The sequence below is a fragment of the Pleurodeles waltl genome, chromosome 7 (assembly GCF_031143425.1).
Source record: "Pleurodeles waltl isolate 20211129_DDA chromosome 7, aPleWal1.hap1.20221129, whole genome shotgun sequence".
Taxonomy (NCBI): domain Eukaryota; kingdom Metazoa; phylum Chordata; class Amphibia; order Caudata; family Salamandridae; genus Pleurodeles; species Pleurodeles waltl.
The window spans coordinates 89,657,210-89,675,661 of record NC_090446.1 but is presented as its reverse complement, the minus strand read 5'-3'; the positions used below and the strand labels follow the sequence as shown (position 1 = coordinate 89,675,661).

The window sequence follows — 18,452 nt, the reverse complement described above, 5'->3', positions numbered from 1 at the left end:
GAACGGCAAGTCCCTGAAAGACTTGGAGGCCTTCAAAGCGACCACCAAGTTCCACCACCTCCTCATCAGAGTCACCAAAAAATCCACCCTGCAGGACCATATCAGTGCCACCATTCACAACACTTAAGAGCTCTTTTCCGTGGTCAAAGAGTTTGCCAAACCCCAATCAGAAACGGCATCTCAATACCTCTGCAACAGACTAGCCAACTTCTTCCACCGGAAAATCAAAGACATATACGACAGCTTCAGATCCCTGCCACCATTATGGAGAGGAGGGAGGCGAGGGTAGGGTCAGCAGGGAGGTGGGAGGTCAGGAAAGCGCTTCACAGGGAGGGAGGGGGTGGGGCCGCAGGGGCAGCCATAGCAGGGAAGGGAATGCAGGAAATGCGGGGAAAGTGAAAGGCTGAAAGAGAGAGAAAGAGACAAGAGAGAAAGAGACAAGAAATAAAGAAAAGAATAAATAAAGATGACAGAAAATGCGCTAAAAGTAAAAAAGAGCCAGCAAGATACTTACATGCAGATGGCCACTAGGTCACGAGGGATGAGGCACAGTCAGAAGCCTGCGGGCAGAGGTGGGCCTCGAACTGAGAGTCAGACGGGCTCTCAGTTTGAAACACGGCAGAAGTAGCAGCAGCAGAAACAGGTGGAACTGCTCAGAGGAGAGGGAGCAGACGCAGACCAGGAGGTCAGCGGAGTTGCCCTGTCAGTGTGCAGTGGCCACTATTAAGAAGGGGAGGGAGGTAGGGGTTCTAGTCAGCTGGGATGGCGGTAAAGCGCTTCGCAGGGAGGGAGGGGGGCACCGCCACCTGTAGTTGTGTGGAAACAAAGAACTGTAAAATAATATTGGTGTAGGTTTAAAGGTCAGATGACAGTTGGACTGTCCGACATTTGGATTGTCAAGCCAGACCTAAAAATCTATGTAGGTTAATGATTGCCCACTTCCCATCCCATCCGCGCTCCTGCCAGAGAAAAACACCATGAATTATCTTGTTAACTAAGACACTTTAATAGCACTACAATGTGTTGAGTACCCCTGAGAGTTAAAGCTAAGGCAGCTGTATAAATAAACAAAATGATCACAGCTGTGTAGAGGGAAAGTGCTGCTTTTTTGAGGAAACACACTTCACCCCAATGAAAAAAACATGTACTCCTGACTACCAACATGTGGGCACACCCTTCCCCTGGTGACGCTCACAAAATTGTCTGGCGACAGTTTCGCTGTCAAGCCAGACCATAAACAGCGAAGTAACAACATTAATACCTTGTCCTGTAGTCTTTCACCTATCCTGCTCGCTTTTTTCTTAAAGAAGTTACCCTGTCCTTTGATCCAAATTTGTTGACACAATGAGAAGCACCTTGGTGATCACTTAGATTGTCTCTGGTGTCATTAATTACAAAGTATGTTACATCATCAGAAAATCTGAACACATTGCGTCAACTGCTATTTTTACACACCGGTGAATGTAACATTACGTTTTTGTGCAGTTTGTAAAAAGACAAAAATCAAACAAGATCAATTCATTCGTTGGAATAAAATGCAGATTTAATTTTTTTTAATGACCCACGTTTTTATACAGGGAAGTTTAACATTGTTGCCTTAAGGTGTTTTGATTTGAAACAGGCATCTAGTAAGCCAAACTTGCTCTCCAAATCGGTAGACAAATTGTAACTTTTGCACCATTGATTTAATATTTTTTTATAACAGAAGTCCTTCATTTTTGTAAAACCAGCATGGCACAGGGAAGTTCATCTTCTTCTGCTCAACAGTGCAACCCCTGTTTGCCAACCCCAATATCTACTTCCTGTATCATGCACCCCATTGTTCAGACCCTCCTCTATCTAGACCATGACCAAAGACTGTGCATCGTTCCTTTTTTGTTCACACTGACAATATGTGGTTAAACCCCCTCCTCTAGTAAGGCAGAAGGGTGGTTGGTATAAGACTTCTAGTGGAAGGGAAGCAGATCTTTGCATATTCTTGAAATGTCATATATTGATTGCAGAGAAAGTACTGTAAGACTTTGGGCCAGATTTAAGAGCCCCTAGCACCTCCCAGCGCCACATTAGCATCATTTTGTTTACCCAATATAGCCAAACAAGGTGAAAATCTCTGTGCCGAATTTACAAAGTGGCCCAATTCATGCATTGCACCACTTTGTAATCCTCTGCGCTGCATTATGCCTGTGCCAGGCATAATGTATGCAAAGGGGGCGTTCCTCCGTTAGAGAGGACAAAAAATGGGACAAAGACATCTAAGAGATTTCTTTGCATAATTTTTTTGGCACTTTTAATGCCTGCTCAGAGCAGGGATTACAAGGAGGCACACCATTGTTTACAATGAGCCTCAATGGGCTTTGCAGGATTAGCATCAAAGTTTTTGACGCTAATCCTGCAAAACTCCAAACTAGCATACAATTTTTTGATCCTAGTTCCCCTCACTACCACCATAGTGCGCCGTATCTTGGATTCAGCGCACACATGGTGGCATTAAGGGGAGCTAATGGGCACAAGAAAAGTAACCCTGCACTGGGTACAGCACCACTTTTCTGAAATCAGGCCCCTTGTGTCTTCAGAGACAACTTATTGGAGTCCTATCTTTCTTTCTACATACCATTGTAATCTTGGACCTTAGTTCTATTGCATCAATTGATGTGAAACAAGACTACAATCCCAGAATTCACTGAGGTTCAGGGCTGGATTGAGAACTCAAAGCAGCCCTGGCAAATTTTGTTAGAGGAGCTGCCATAGGGTTCATAGAGAGCGAGCCTGACCTACTATTGGGCTTCGGGGGTTCTCATCTAAGAATATTTGGGAGAAAATGGCAAAAACAATGCAGTCTACAGCACATTTTTCATTATATTTTCAATTGTATTCGTTTTTAAAGCATAGTAAATGATGATCAACCTTACAGTGCAGAAGGATATGTCAGTCTGTAATGGGGTTCTTCAATGATTCCCTCACCATCACCCTCTAACAGTGCCTCTCATCTCGCCATACCTCCTCTCTGCCATGTGTTTCATGTGTTTTATAGCACCTCTCTTGCCAGCGTAGGTTGTTGGAGCACCTTATATCACACACACTTACAGAGACAATGAATCACATATGTATAAAACAGTGTATAGAAAATGTTACATGAGACAAAGGGGACTACAAGGTGTAGGATTCACGTCATTCATACAGGTAGGCATTTTTAAGAGTGCTTGGAAAGAATAAACTCAGTACTCAGAATGTGAACAGTGGATAGGGTTGACTTTACCGATAACAATTTATTTCTACCGAAACAGACCCTTTTTTAGCAAAATTAGGATAATCAAAGACTGGGAAAAAAACATAACTTTCCAACCTGTGCTATGAAGTTTGCGTGAAGCTCTTTGATGGCAGCTCATAGCTCACTGTGCAGATTATGATTGTTACTTATGAACTGCACTGTAACAAAAGGATCTCCTAGACAAAAGTAATCTCGCACTATGCGATGCACATTAGATACTGTTCTGTGAACTGGATAGCACACGTTCTTTGCACCAGGCATTTTAACCTTCTGTGCTACCTTAGATGAGTCAGAACTGGCACTGGACAAATTCCGATCTCTCGCCAGTGGGTACATTATTCACCAGAGTTATCTTGCCACTTTTATTGTTGCCTGAAAACTGTTGGATATACAAGGAACACTGCAGTGCTTTTAAAACTGCTGCACTGCTACATAATCGGCCCCCAGTAACAAAAACACCCCCCACCCTCCCAGCCTCCCAGGGAAATGCCCGATGCCAGGTTTGGCCAGGTAAGCCTTGCTGAGATGTTAAATGAAAGGCTCTAACTTGGTGTTGACAAAAGGTAATTAGGTAGCCTTAATCTCAGAGAACAGAAGTTATAGTTTTGGAGAAAACAATATTCTGAAGTCTCCCTACCTGAGAATGCCTAATTTACCCGATAAGAATTTTCACAGCAGTGGAAAGAACGCTAAATAAGGTACTGGGGCCAACGGCATCTACTGCCTGTAAAAGACCTGCTTAATCCTTCCTCGACACACCCCAGGTGTAATCAGGGCATGAATGAGATGTTCTTAGATACTTGTTGCTACAACATTGTTAGACAGTGCCTATTTAGAAGTGTTATTTAACCACATTGCCGAATAAAAAATAGGGGTGGGCGACGAGCTCTGCTGGTGGAACTAACAGAGTTTTTGTCAATCTGCACGAGTTCACCCAAAAACTCCGCTTGCCCCACCAGCAGAACAGAGCTCACCACGTGCGCCCTGCAGCCCAGTTATGGCCCACACAGCACAAGCGCAGACAGTCTGCGCTTGCGCTGAGTAGCCCATAACTGGGCTGCAGTGCGCACTCACCGGCCCGACCAACGTTGGCGCAGCAGCATGGAGTTGCTGCCAGCTCTGATCCTCCAGGCCTCCAGCCGGGCCCGGGAGCAGGGGGCACAGGGAGGCAAAGCGCAAGGCCTCTGGCAACGAAGACTCAGGTGAGTCCTTGTTTTTTGTTTGTTTTGCACACTTGTTCTCAAGAGGCCTGAAATGGCAGCTTCAGCCCAGGGTCATGGGCAGCGAAAGCTGCCATTTCAGGCCTTTTGTGCACCGGCCTTCCCAAGCCTCTTGTGCATTGGCCTGCCCCGTGTGCACTGCACATGTTACAGGCCGGTGCACAAGAGGCCAGAAACGGCAGATTTCACTGGCTATGTCCCCCTACTGAATGCAACAATCTCAGAAGCGCTAAGCAGGGTCGGGCCTGGCTAACTAAGCCCGACCCTGCCTAACGCTTCTGAGGTCAGGCATATTCAGGAGAGAATGCCACACTGCCACTCCACGGCACATGGAATTCCACCTCTGCAGAAATTCCACAGAGTTTTTTTATCAACTCCGTGGAATTCCGTGGAGTGGAACTCCATGAACTCCTCCCCGGCCCAGCTCTATCATAAATTTCAATATTCTCTAGAACTTACCCATTATTCTCTGTATTAAACAGGACATAACTCACTGAAGAACCTCTTTCAATGCTCTTGAAGAGGTTTTAGGTCTATGGTAACTGAAATTCCTCAAGTTAAAAGGTAGCAATTGAAAAAAAGACATTGATTTGAGAGTGGTTGAGACTTAAGACACTCTCATATGAAGGCTACAAGCTTCCTATGTGTCAAGACTATCAACCTCACAACGGAGAGGTTGGTTTACCCTGCCCAAGCAACTAAAACTATGGATCGCAGATACTGGTCATTGTGAACTTCCTTAACGCTTGGACACTACTGACACGTCAACTATCATATTCAACCATTTCTACTGCCTTCAAAAACAAAAACCTCTAATAATGTAACACTGATAAATTTGTTTTGTCTAGAGGAATAGTGCAGCATTTGTTATTTTTAGCTGATTTTGTAACTTGTGTTTTGTTTAATTGGTAAAATTCAAACTTTAGTAAGAAAATGCACGTTCAAGCTGTGTCGAAAGTCAGGTTTTCAGGAAAAGTATCTACAATAAACCTTGGAGGGACTGTGTGATGGATGATGATCATCCAGCGTTGCCCACAAGAAGATCTTGGCCATGTGACTGCCATTCATCAAGGTACCTTTTCTATATCCATGGAAGGCAAAGATCCCAAGCTCTCCCATTTTCCCACTCATTGCATTGTGTGTTCCCAAACCAAAATTCCACCTAGAAATAACACGCTTAAGGATGATTGGTACCGGTAGTAATGTTGCTAAGAGGTGGGTACCCCTTTTCTCAGTAGGGCAGTGGTAGAACTGTTGAAGCTATGGCAGTGTCAGGGAGATCCCTTCATGCCACAAAATCTATCAGAAGGGATGCTGATGGACCAGACTCCATCAGGCATTCACTGTGGCTGTCGAGGCCTGGCTTTTAGATGACAGATTGCTTCGGAGGCTTGAACGGTGTGAGCAGGAGCAGCTGACATCACACTCCTCTGTGGTATGCAGCTCTAGGCTGTCATAGGCAGGTGGCGGGGTGATGTCGGCCACTACTCGGAACTGGTGCGAGGGCGGCTCCTCCTCATGCTGGAAGTCCGGATTGTGGTGGCCCTCCCATTGGGGATATGCTGGGGTGGGATCAGAAGCATCCTCTTCCACAGACTCCATCTTCCTCTTTTGCCGGCGCTTCAGGTACAAGATGACAGTGAGGGCCACAAGGTCAAACAAAAGCTCTCCCATCTCTACAACAGACAGAACAGACGAGCCGAACCAGAGGGACCACTGACTTCCCAGGAGGGATAGAAGAACCACCATCTATGGGACAAAGGGAAAAGCAATGGTGAGATATAGACAGTAGACCAGAAAGTGGGTAAATGTAGGGGTGTGTGAAATGTAAGTAACTTCCTGTAGCGTAATTACGCGAAATTTCGGGAAAACTACACAAAACTATGCATATTTACACAAGATGCTAATAAATCATTTACCGCTATATTTTAGTTCAAAATGCATCCTCAATTTTTGACACGAGGGTACAAATATACCACAAAAAAAACCTAGGTTTCGCGAGCAACAGTTTTGTGCATTCTGGCCATGAACGACTTGTAATTATACAACACAAGACCTTATCACTTCGGAAGTTTAGCATGATACGCATAGCACAAAAGTCACACAATTACGCAAATTACGCCACCGCAATAAAAAGTTCTCCCAGGCCTAATGAAAATTATATGAAATACAGCCTAAGGTGAAATAGCTGCCTCTAGTTTCCACATCATTGATGATAATCACTCGGGGGCAATGCCGTGCCAATTCCTGTCCCCGCCTCAACCCACCGCTCTGCAGGTCACTTCCACATAGTTCCTGTCACTTACGTTAAGCGTAGGGGATTCCACAGTAGATTTATACGTCATTTCCGAAAAAAAGATGTTTAATTTGGAAACACCGCTCCTGCACCGAAAGAGAAGATTTCATTAGAAAACAATACAGGACCATATAAGGCCTCTTTCCCAGGCTCCACCACAACCTCACTAGCTGACTTTCTAACATGTGCACTATCCCAAACCCAAGAGGATCTCCACAAGGAGTAAAATCGAATAAAACCCGTGGCCAAATTGTGCTTATTAATTCACAATGTTCCAAATAAATTATCTAAAAAGCTTGTAGGTTCACAGGCACTTCGATGGAGCAGTCATGAAAAATTGCAGGCATTGTTGTTATTCTACACAGTTGTACCAGTGCTGGTGCTAGGCTAAACAGAAAGAAACTCTTGTTTAATATTAATGCGAATGGGGGGATTACTACTTAATGATAAAGAGTCAACACATGGAGAAACCAAAAACAAAATATGGTGATTCCTTCGACAGAGAGAAAAACACGATAAGGAACTTTTAAAATATCTTAAACGTAAAAATGTTGTTGAAAAAAATCTATTTCTGCAACTAAATGCTATGAATCGGAAGGGGTCGTGGTGCAGTCCGTGTGGGTATGAACGTAAGTGTGGGCTACGGTGTGTACATGGGAAAAGTGCATTATATAGCGTGGATAAGATGTACTGTTGGGACTGCTTTATAATTTGCAGATTTGACAAAAATGTTTATAGCTCAAACAGATCAAAAGTTGGTAAAAAATGTTGTGAGCAGAAACGGAACCTTTGAAAAAATTACCCAGTGATTTTTTACTGTATTCAGGTGTTCAACTTCTATTAATGAAGTGCAACGTTGCCCAAGCAGTAGCAATAGGTGATGAAATGACAAGTTATCAAAACAATGCTGATACAGATTATGCTGCAAAATTAGATTTATCTTGTCACATAACTTATTCAACCTTGTAATATAATTCGGCTCTCAATTTCCAACTCCTAACTCTAGGTTACAATAGTAATGGGTAATAGTATGGTACGGACGGGTGACACTTAGACTACAGCATGAATAGGGGGAGCTAGAGGTGGGGGGTGAAAGGGAAATACTGCGGTGTACTATGTGAATGGGAATAGCATTCTCTACTGTGAAGGAGAGGTCATGCAGACCATTCAATGAATAAGTAGGATTGTAGTCTAGAGTATGAGTGGGGATTACTATGGTCTACAAAGCCAATGGGAGATACTGTGTACCTTATGCAGTGGATTAGAGGGATTACAACATCCAGTGACTGAGAGGTGTTGTAATCTTAGTTGGAAACCTGGAAGGATTTTCTTTATAGGCAGTGTTGTCCGATTGGTTGTGACCTGCACTAAAGTGATATCAGCAAGGGGGCGGCATGCTGGGATTTCCACCGACTTTCACCTAAGGAGATCATGAGAACTTTTACCTTTCAGAGTCAGTTATGTTGTAATTGTTCTGCTGGGACAACATGTAGAACACCCATTTCTGCAAAAGACAAAACATTCAGTGTTCATTGAACCTTGAAAGCCATGTCCTGTCATGGACATTGTTTACATATCACACCCTGACCATCCCTGGCATTCCCAAAGATGAGTAGATGATCTCACGGGCAATGATAACATGCAATCCATTAGATGTCCCTGCCCAATCGAAAACACGGACATTATCACAAAATCTTCAAAAGGCCTAACATTTGTGCCTTCCTATGTAGGTACTACAGCTGGTATATAAAGTCATCAGCTCTGGGGTGCCACGAGGTGAGCCATTTCCATCTTGAGTCTCTTTACGCATGTGTCATGGCAGCACTTTTTTGATGTATATTGTTAGGAGCTTTTGTAAAAAACTCATGTCACTCAATTGTGCCTCTGTGCAAGAGCCTGTTTAATAAGTGAAAAAATACATATGGTAGTTTGGCAGACCAGGGCCACTTTCCTGCACTGGACAGACCAGTCTAGTCTTTGGAAACGTTTTGCGCTCAAGTTGTAAGAAGATAATTGGAGTAGGATTCTCCTGTGTCACATGATCATGTTTGAATTGAATGAAGTTTAGATTTCCAGACAGGAGAACTGGTAGTCCAGGAGTGTTCCCTATAAGCTATGCATACCTTGCCTGGCAGGATCCAAGTGGATTTCAGAAATCCACCCTTATTTATGTGATAGGATGGAGATATTCTCATGTGTAGCTGGGAAACTTGAAAAGGATGCCTTTGAGAGACATGCTCAGACTTGATGTGATCTTTCATGGACCACGCAGAGCCTTAAAGGCTAGGGGTATGTATTATGACTCGTTTTCCAAATACGAGGACAGCTTGGTCCTCGTAATACCTGCTGTAGTTTGAATAGTGTTTTTTATGGGATGCTGATGGAGAGACAAATAGAACAGTTCAGAAGGGACAAAACAACACAAAATAGCCTGACCCTCCAGAAGAATTTTGTAAGAGGAAAATCCCACATAGTGGCCCCTCCTGGTAGGAGACAATCCTTGAGACCACGTTAGATTGAGGCACAAGGTACAAGTCAGCATTAAAGAGAAACCCCAATTTGTGGATTATCAGTTTTGATGAAGAGGAGGGGCCTAGTGCAGCTGGTCACGAGAAAGTGATGGAAATTGAGTTGCAATAATCGAGCCTCTGGGGTTTTCCCTTTCATCCGCTGTTATACTGGCAGTTTCCCACAAACGAGATTCTCAAATTCCACCTGAAACTGAGTTCTGTTTAACTCTTCTGGGGGGCTGCAGGTGCTCGAGGACATTCTTAGTAGTGCTTTATAGAAAGCAGAGTGCCCCTCAACAAATGTTATGTTTTCTGACCTGTGCAAAATGGAGAAATCTATTTTGTGTTAATTTATAAAATATCAGGAAGATTACATAAAATTATGTAAAATTAATTTTGAAAAGATTTAAAACTGAATGCAAAGGCATAACTGGAATTCAAACATCACATGACATATGGGCATATGGACCTGTTCAAGGAAAAAATGTCTCCTGCTACACATGTTCTACTCTGACCGGTTTCCCTAAGACATTTCCCACTTGTATTGGTCTTTCATACTAAAGTATTGAATTCAGTGCTTAATTTGTAAATTAAGAGATGCCGGTGCTCAAAGCCCTTCTCTTAAACACGAGACTGCTGTAATTAAATCTGCCAGCACTGAATACTGAGGCAGCGTAATCCTGAAGCCATCTCGGGCCTCTTCAATCCATTTACGGCCACCCCTGCCCCTTCAGCTCATCCTGCATCTTTCTACTTTCTCCCTTTATGACGCTTTTTAGTTTTTCCTTCTTCCGTCTTTCCCATACGTGTCTTTTGCTCGCAGCAAATGCTTGAGGCATAAGAAAAAGCCCCGGCCCTCACAAATAAGTGCCGGTGCTCAGCACCGGAAACAACAAGCACAAATTAAGCACTGATTGAATTACATTTCACACCTGGAAATTTTGAGGAATTTCACAAATTTGAGACAAAATAAATTTCACAAATGTCGTTAGCTTCATAGGCCTAATTAACTATTTGTAGGGACACAGACATTATGAAGTTCCTTGCCCGGTCCACAGTATGCAAGATCCTTCAAGGAAGTGTGTGTAATCTAGTCAGAATATTCCACTTGTATTGTCAGAGATCTATCAGCTCCTATTAGCTTGAGCAATAACAATCGTCAGAGGGTGTTAGTGAGGAGGGGATATGTCAACCCTTGTGTAAGCAGACACACTTTCTTTACAGCAGGCTATGGGCAGCAGCACTCTAGGGGCCATATGTATACTTATTTAGCACCGCATTTGTGACATTTTTTGACGCAAAAGCAGCGCAAAATTGATTTTGCATCAAAAAACAACGCAAATGCGGCGCTAAAAAAGTATAAGTATGGACCTAACACTTTTGCTATTTTAGCTCTCACATATAAATGTTATCTAAGTGGGACATTAGGAAGGCAACTGCAGAGAACATCAATATAAAACCTTTTCTACATGTGTTTTCTCCATCATCATACTTGTTTAAAGTATAGCAGTGTGTGGTGCACACTGTGCCTTGTACTAACTGGCTCTGAGCATGATCTAGAGATTGGTGAATGGAATGGGATATTCCATCAAACCTGGTGGACAGGTACCATAGGCTATAATGCATTTGTCATACAGTGGTCGCGACATCTGCCACATTTGTCACGGAGTATCATATCTACCAAACTCTAAATTAGGGCCTATGTGCTAATAGAGTTCTGTCTGTGACTGGCCATTAGCCTATTGAATTCCATTATTGTTGCTGCAGAGGAGCGATTAACCACATACCAGAGTTTTCTAGATCTTTTAAAATGAAAATGTGTGGAACACTTAAATGTGGTGTGGCGTCTAGTGTGCACAGAATGGGTGAAGCCATGTTCACTCCTAGTGCATGAAACAGAAGGTTTCTATTGAATAGGAGTGGAAATGTGCCCAGGAGAAATCCCTTCGGTGCCACTGTGCCCCAGAAAAGTGTTGGTGGTGCCCAGGAAGTGTGCAAAGTGCGATGTGCAGATGTGCAAAGTGTGGCTGAGCGAAGTGCTCTATGGGCACACAGAAAGGAGCTGTTTACACCCTGTTTATTTGATCGGCTTAAACCCAATAGAACACTGAATGCGTAGGATTGGCGCTTGCATGGAATCATACCTTACTAGACTCCGCGGGCCACCGAGAATATCCAGCAGAGAGATGGAACTCAGTCAACCTGAGGAAGAATTACCACCAATCAGTGCAAAATAGCGAGAGAGAGCGATTCAACCCTGCTATACAATTTCCACCATCAGTACTGACTCCCTATTCCACTCTGCCAGCCAACATGTCTAGACAATCCCAGCACTCTTACCACACCTCTTATAACTAATGCTCTTATGCCATCATGTGCAGACAGTGCTCCTACACCAGCAGGGCAAACAGCACCATAACAACACATTCCAGAACTATGGCTCTTACCCCATCATCCACAAGTGCTTCTACCACCACAAACACTGCTCCTATACCATCATCAGCAGCCATTACTGCTCCGCCACCTGCAGCAACCCAGGACTATGATTCCTACACCATCATCCACAAGTGCTTGTACCTGCACAAACAGTGCTCCTACACCATCATCAGCAGACAGTTCGGCTACGCCACCTGCCGCAACCCAGGACTATGATTCCTACACAATAATCCACAAGTGCTTGTACAATACCTCCACAAACAGTGCTCTGACACCATCATCTGCAGGCTGTGCTCCTACACCACCTGGGGAGATCAGTGCTCCTACAACACAGCCCAGATCTATGGTTCCTACACCTTCACCCGCAAGTGCTCCTTCCACAACCAATGCTCCTACTGTCATTATCTGCGTGTAATGCTCCTAGACCACCTGTCAGTCCCCAAAACTGTGGTTCATACGGCATTATCCCCAAGTGCTCTGACAGCACCCCCCACAAACAGTGCCTACACGTCTACAGGTAAGGCTTCTCTTCCATCTCCTGAAACTGGGGCTCCTCCATCACTAACCACTTCCAGTGTTCTACAGTGTCAGCCATAGCTAGTGCGCCTAGACTACATTTACATTCAATGCTTCTTTACCACCTCCTGCAATCAGTGGTCCCACACCATATTCCAGTACTAGTGCTCTTTCATCACCAGCCACAGTCAGTGCTCCTGCACAGCAAATCATCCACAACCAGTGCTTCTACACCATCAGCAGCAGCCAGTGCCTCTAAACCACGCACACTACCAGTGCTCTTTCACCACATCAAGTCAATGCTCCTCTGTCACCTCCTGCAGTTACTGCTTCTACAACTTATCCCAATACTAGAGCTCCCGTCCCGTCATCCAGAATCAGTGCTCTTACACCTCCACCCATAGACAGTATTCCTACACCACCTGCCACAATTAGTGGTCTGACAACACACCGCAGGACTATTGTTCCAACACTATCATCCACAAGTGCTTCAACTCCCCCAACCAGTGCTGCTACACCACCCCTAGAACACCACAACTGGTGCCCACACAGGACAGGCAGCTTCTCTACACCATCTCTTATAGTCAGTGCCATTATACCATCTCTTATAGTCAGTGATCCTACAGTATGATGATACAGACAAGACATGCACAGCACACACTACACCCAACACCTTTACCGAAATAGCCACTGAGCTTACCCCAACCTCCAGCGCCAGTGCTCATTCTACTCCTTTTGGGCCTATGTAGGTCCACCTAATCCTTCATCCTTTCAAGTAACCAATCATTGCACGCTGTGTAAAGGTTCTTACTTGCAGGGTTTCCGGCATTTCGTGAAGCAACCAAGTTTATCAGAGGCAAATTCGTTTTCAAGTTTATAGTAGCAATGTCCTGGGGAAAAAAAGTTATTGTTTGAAGTGAGAAAACATTAAGATAAATGATGAGATAAAAAAAGTATAAGGAATGTGCGATTTTACAACTGTTGGCTCAAATAGTTAGTCATCAGAATTATCATTAGGCATGCAGCTGTGGCTGACCAGGACTCCGACCGCCGCCAACCTGTCAGGATCTTTGATCATGTCAGTGGTGGCGGTCTCCTGGCAATCCGACCGCCAGGGACGCGATATGGCAGTGGGCCACCTGGGCATGTGGCAGTCCCACCGTCACTGTAGGTTTGGTGGTCCTTAGACCACCAAACTCATAATTAGGCCCTAATTCACTGCTACATAAGGCAACAATGGACATAGTACATTCTGGAAATAAGGTAATGTTTGCATTTAATGAAACTCCAATAGAAGAGGGACAGTTTCCCTCAACCTGGTGTCGCTGTTGAATCCCCGAAACCATGTGCTTAATTTGTGCCAATGTTTAACGGTGCCTGACACTGGCATTTACTTTAAAACATTTGCAGTTAATTTAGCAAAGTCTACAACATGGTGCCGTTGTCTGGGTTTTTTTTAGCAGTCAATCAGTGGAGTACTACATAAAATCAATGGGCTTTAAAAGTATGTAGGACTTCCAGGACATCCATACATTTTGAGATGACCTGGAATAGTCCAAAACATCTCACTTGTAAGACTGTGATGGTCAGAAAATATCTGGAAAGGCAATGTTGGCACTGACTGGAGCTGTGGGTGTGGCAGCTGTAATAGAATCAGGAGAAATACATTTTGGCCGTGGCATTTTTATTTTGACATATTAAGCACTGCAGCCGGTACTCACCCCAGTTGGGCTGCTTATGGTAGTCACAGTACTCTTGTCCAGGGGGCAAGGGATCAAAATAATAGGCACAGCCACAGCGCTTGACCATGGCCGTCTGGAAGCAGGAACGGACACAAACCTGGGAGGTAAAAAGAAACTGCATGTCAGTATTGGTCATAACTTTGATAATTAAAATACTGTACATAATACAGACCTTGTTTTAGTCTCAATTTCTGCATGTGTGTAATTTACTCCCATCTCTCACTTCCCATTGTAATGATGGCGATACCCACACATGCTTTCTCTTTGTTTTAGTGTTTTCGGATTTGGTCCAATTATTTTGTGCTCCCGTCCTTTTTTATTTTAAGCCCTTGTCCACCTTGTGCTATTTTACCCCATTACCCTTTGCTGTTGTCCTTTGGTAGACTTCACTCTCCTTTTTGTAAACATGAGCCACTTGTTGTTTTTACTCGTTACTCCTTTTGGGTAGGGAGCATCCCTATACTCTAAGAGACTTCCTGTGGCAGGGCCCACCGCTTGACGAAGAAGCTTATGAGTGTGCTATACAGCACACATTCACCCTGGACATGCAATGCACATCTATTCCAAAGTGAAGAAGGAGCAGGCTCCTGGAGCTCCACCTCCTGCTATAGACTCTTGACTCCAGAAGGAAGCAGGCACAGCTGTCCATGTGCTGGGTTCTTCCAAAACTAAGTTTGTCTCTACCAAAGGTTCTAATTCTGTACATTTCCCACTTCCCAAACGTGTGTTGTCAGGTATAAACATTTCTCATATATATTTTTCAAATGCTCGTGGCATAACTTTAGTCTGTAAATACCTCTACATCCCTCAGATTGTTAATGATTGTCAAAGGTTGTGTTGTGTTTATAGATGGGTTTTAGGTATGTGTTGCATTAAGGGTAACAAATGCTCAGAGAGACCGTCCTAGAACACACCTGTAAACACAAATGACCATACTGTGTAGCTTAACTTTGGAGTACTTATGTATGTATAGGTATGTGTATTTACATAGTCTGACGATAAACAGGAGTTGCAGAGAGCTTTCCAGGTCTATAGCCGATAGTATGCTCCAAGATCATTTACAGATCAAGATATATATGCTTGTGATTCATGATGGTGTTGTAATGATGCCCCTGGTTAATGAAATTATGTAGGTAAGCGATTCGAGCCACTGGACTTCCATCAGGGTAGAGGAGATATGGTCAAATGTTTTCAGGCCCTTGGTGGGGTTATTTCCTCTATCCTAGTTTAAGAGTGCTAGGGCTTGGGCTACAGTGATGAAATTGCGAATTGGGATGAAGGGTTTCACTTTTTTCAAGAGAGAGGACTGGTAATATTCTCTGCCTAGTTCTTCGTGGAAGATGATTTCTGACATAAGAATTGTAGTTCTAAGCATATAATTTATTCATAGGAATAAAATCCTTAAGTTAAAAGTTGAGGGTGAATTCTAGTGAGCTGGCATTGGTGGAAGCCTCCTATGTTATTGAACCTGCCTTGGGCCTTTCTTTGCTGGTGAAGGATTTGGCCTTAATGGGGCTAAACATCCTGTCCAGGCTGAGGTGAAGCCAGTGCTTGAAACGTTGAATGTTAAGAGCCATGAAAGTTTCTACAAAATTGAGTATCACATGCATCATGGTGACTCTCGGTGCTGCTCTCAGTGAATATCATTCGGAGGGTCTGCCGTTAGAGGTTGAAGATAATGTGACTGGATGGATTGACTTTCAAATAATCCAATCCTTTCTACTGTTTCGTAACTACAGCCTGACCAGACCTCTTCAGATCAGACTTGCCCTGCAAAAGCCAATACCAATCTACTTTACCTGCTGGGTATATTTGGAGTTGAAAAGGTTTGACACATCAATGTCACTGCCATCCTCTGTGCAGTCACTGTATTCGCCTCCAAGGCGATCCACAATCTCCTGTGTAGTAAATAAACATTCAGTCAGTCACTGTAGATCTCTCATACAGTATTAGTAACAGACCAGTTATGCAAATTCTTTCTCAGTAATACATGATGATTACGTTGCCCTAAACCACGTTCTCTGCGTGACTGATGGGCCGGGAGTGCTGTTAATACCTTAATACATTTTGGCACTCCTTACCAACCTGTGCTTCATTATTAGCACACTAAAGGACAATCTCAATATGGACACGCACTAACCATTTTGTCCTACACAACAACAGATACTTAAACTTAAAGGTTTATTTCCACATTATAAGGTGTACAGAAATCAAATAATATCAGAATCTATTAAACCTTAATCAGAGTGCAAAGTTTGGATAAGATACAGAATCAATCAGAAGAACTTAGTAAAGTTCAAGTCAGCAAAATACAAAGTATAAAATGGGGGAGCTATCTGACATGGAGTCGCCTCCTAAGGTCAATAGGAAAGGGATGCACTCTTATATTGGGACCTGAAACAATGAACTTCAAACACTTAATACAGTTGTACACAATTCCCACAAAATAGACCAAGCGGTGGTAAACAGTGTGAAACAGTTTCAAGTAAATACAGTTTGAAAACTTCTCATAATTCTACAACATGAAGCCTCCTGCACTAGAAGAAATATTGTTTCATTCATGTGTGGCTCTGCTAAGACAGCAAGATTTAACCTTGAACATGTAAAATTTCTACTGAAACAATATTTTAAATTTGGAGGAGGTTGAGGCTTGCCTGTGAACACACATAGGAACATTATTCTATTGAGGGATGAAGATACATGTGTATTCACGTGGTGCAGCTCACGGGCCACACTTAACGTAGACGTGTAAATGTGGAATTCTTAGATCTTTTCCTAGCTGCAGCCAGAACCCAAAACAGTGTCAAATCATCTGATGGTGGTGGTGACTCTGATTTTATCCATCCTTTGGGACAACCAGTTTCATTATTTAGACAGGTAATTTCCACATCCTTTCACAATGTATAGCTTCTTCATACACCTGTGGATAAGTAGTGGCAAATCTGTCTGTAGCTTCATCACTGTCCAGTCCAGTGTGGGCGTATTTTATCTGGCTTTATATTTCCACCCACATCTTGATAGGTGTCTTCTCTACATTTCTTATTACTTGTTTTAGGGTATTTTACTTAATGTTGTATTAAATCTCTTCTTTTGCCAGACTGCAGGCATTTTGGAATCGAAAACAGTGTAGCTTTTCTGTCAACATCGAATCTCTTGAAGCCGCTGTCAACTCCCATCAATTCTAATGTTTTTTCTTAGTGATGCAGATGCACCCTTCTCCTTGTCATCTCAATCATCTTCAAGAGTCAGTTCCATTTGCCCATGCTTGTCCTTATTCACATATTTTTGATTTGGCACAGAAGTCATTTTCTTCCTGATACCTCTCTTGTCTGTCCAGAATTTTGACATGAAAGTTCCTTGTTTACTTATAGAATCTGAGTATTTTGTCTCCAGTGGTGTTCTGTCTTGATGCATTGCCTTCTTTTATTTTGTAGACATCAAAGATATATATTTTGGGACTATTTCAAGTACCTCCAGCTAATATAATGTCTCGTCTTCTATGCCAGAGGTCTGGAATTACTCTCCCTTAGGCTCTGTGGTGACGTCTAGGTCAGTAAAAACCTCCTCCTCACAGAAATCAAAGACTATCATAGAGAGTAACTTAACTTGTGCTATCCCTCAAGAGGACTTTTGAAATGTGGCATGGTGAGCCCAATTATATTTTTCTCCTTTTCATTTTTTGTTTAAGTAAAGATTTTGGAGCACAGCCTAAGGCTTATTGTAAGGTAGGCACAATTTACAAATAACCTTCTTATCATAAACTGCAATTTTTCTAAAACTATTTGAACAAAATTAAAGTGGAGTATTCCTCGTAGTGTATTAACCCACAATAGAATTGAAAGGATGCAGGTAAAAGAATAGCTCATAAAAACAACATGCGTTCTCTGACTTGGACCTTCTTTGGCTGAAGACTACTCAAAACCTGTTTCTCAATTCCCATATTCTTCAATTTCTTCTCATCTGCTTTTTATATTAATCAATACAGTCATTGTTGGTGATGTACACAATTCTGAGCGTCAACACAAATCTGTTCTTCTCCCTTCAGACACCATACCAAAAATGAGAATCTGAAGATGGCCACTAAAAAATGGGTCATTGTGGACTGATGAAGATCATAGTGAGTCATACTTCTTTCTCCTATTGTTGATGTCCAGATCAACATCTTATTTACTTAAAGGTTTATTCCTAGACCGTATCACAAGATGACATAATAATGCATAGCATTTTAACTTAGAATAGGTTCATGTAACAAATATTGAAAGATCTAGATGGTAACAGGCATCTGGTTGAAAACAATTGTGGACAAGATTTCTGTAAAGTGTTACCTCTGTGTTGGTTGCTCAACTGGCTAACATTTTTGTCCAGTTCCCGGTGATTCCAAGGGATCAGAAGAAAGGCACTGTTTGGCCGAGGAAAGTCTCAAGCATGGCTCTGTGAAGCGAGTGCTCCTGCCTGACATTAAAC

The 18,452-nt window shown here is 43.0% G+C and overlaps 1 protein-coding gene across 3 annotated transcripts in view; it reads right to left on the bottom strand.

The window, feature by feature from the left end:
* Positions 1–1,521: 1,521 nt before the first annotated feature.
* The window catches only part of SCNN1A (sodium channel epithelial 1 subunit alpha), an 84,429-nt gene continuing 67,498 nt past the window's right edge, over positions 1,522–18,452 (bottom strand). For all 3 annotated transcript variants that reach the window (XM_069243125.1, XM_069243126.1, XM_069243127.1), the window contains exons 7-13: positions 15,788–15,886; positions 13,968–14,085; positions 13,058–13,136; positions 11,439–11,496; positions 8,230–8,288; positions 6,795–6,870; positions 1,522–6,237 (exon numbers count right to left, since the gene is read on the bottom strand). In XM_069243125.1, the coding sequence (XP_069099226.1) occupies positions 5,821–6,237; positions 6,795–6,870; positions 8,230–8,288; positions 11,439–11,496; positions 13,058–13,136; positions 13,968–14,085; positions 15,788–15,886 (906 nt within the window). In that variant the 3' untranslated portion in view covers positions 1,522–5,820. The remainder of the gene's footprint in view (positions 6,238–6,794; positions 6,871–8,229; positions 8,289–11,438; positions 11,497–13,057; positions 13,137–13,967; positions 14,086–15,787; positions 15,887–18,452) is intronic.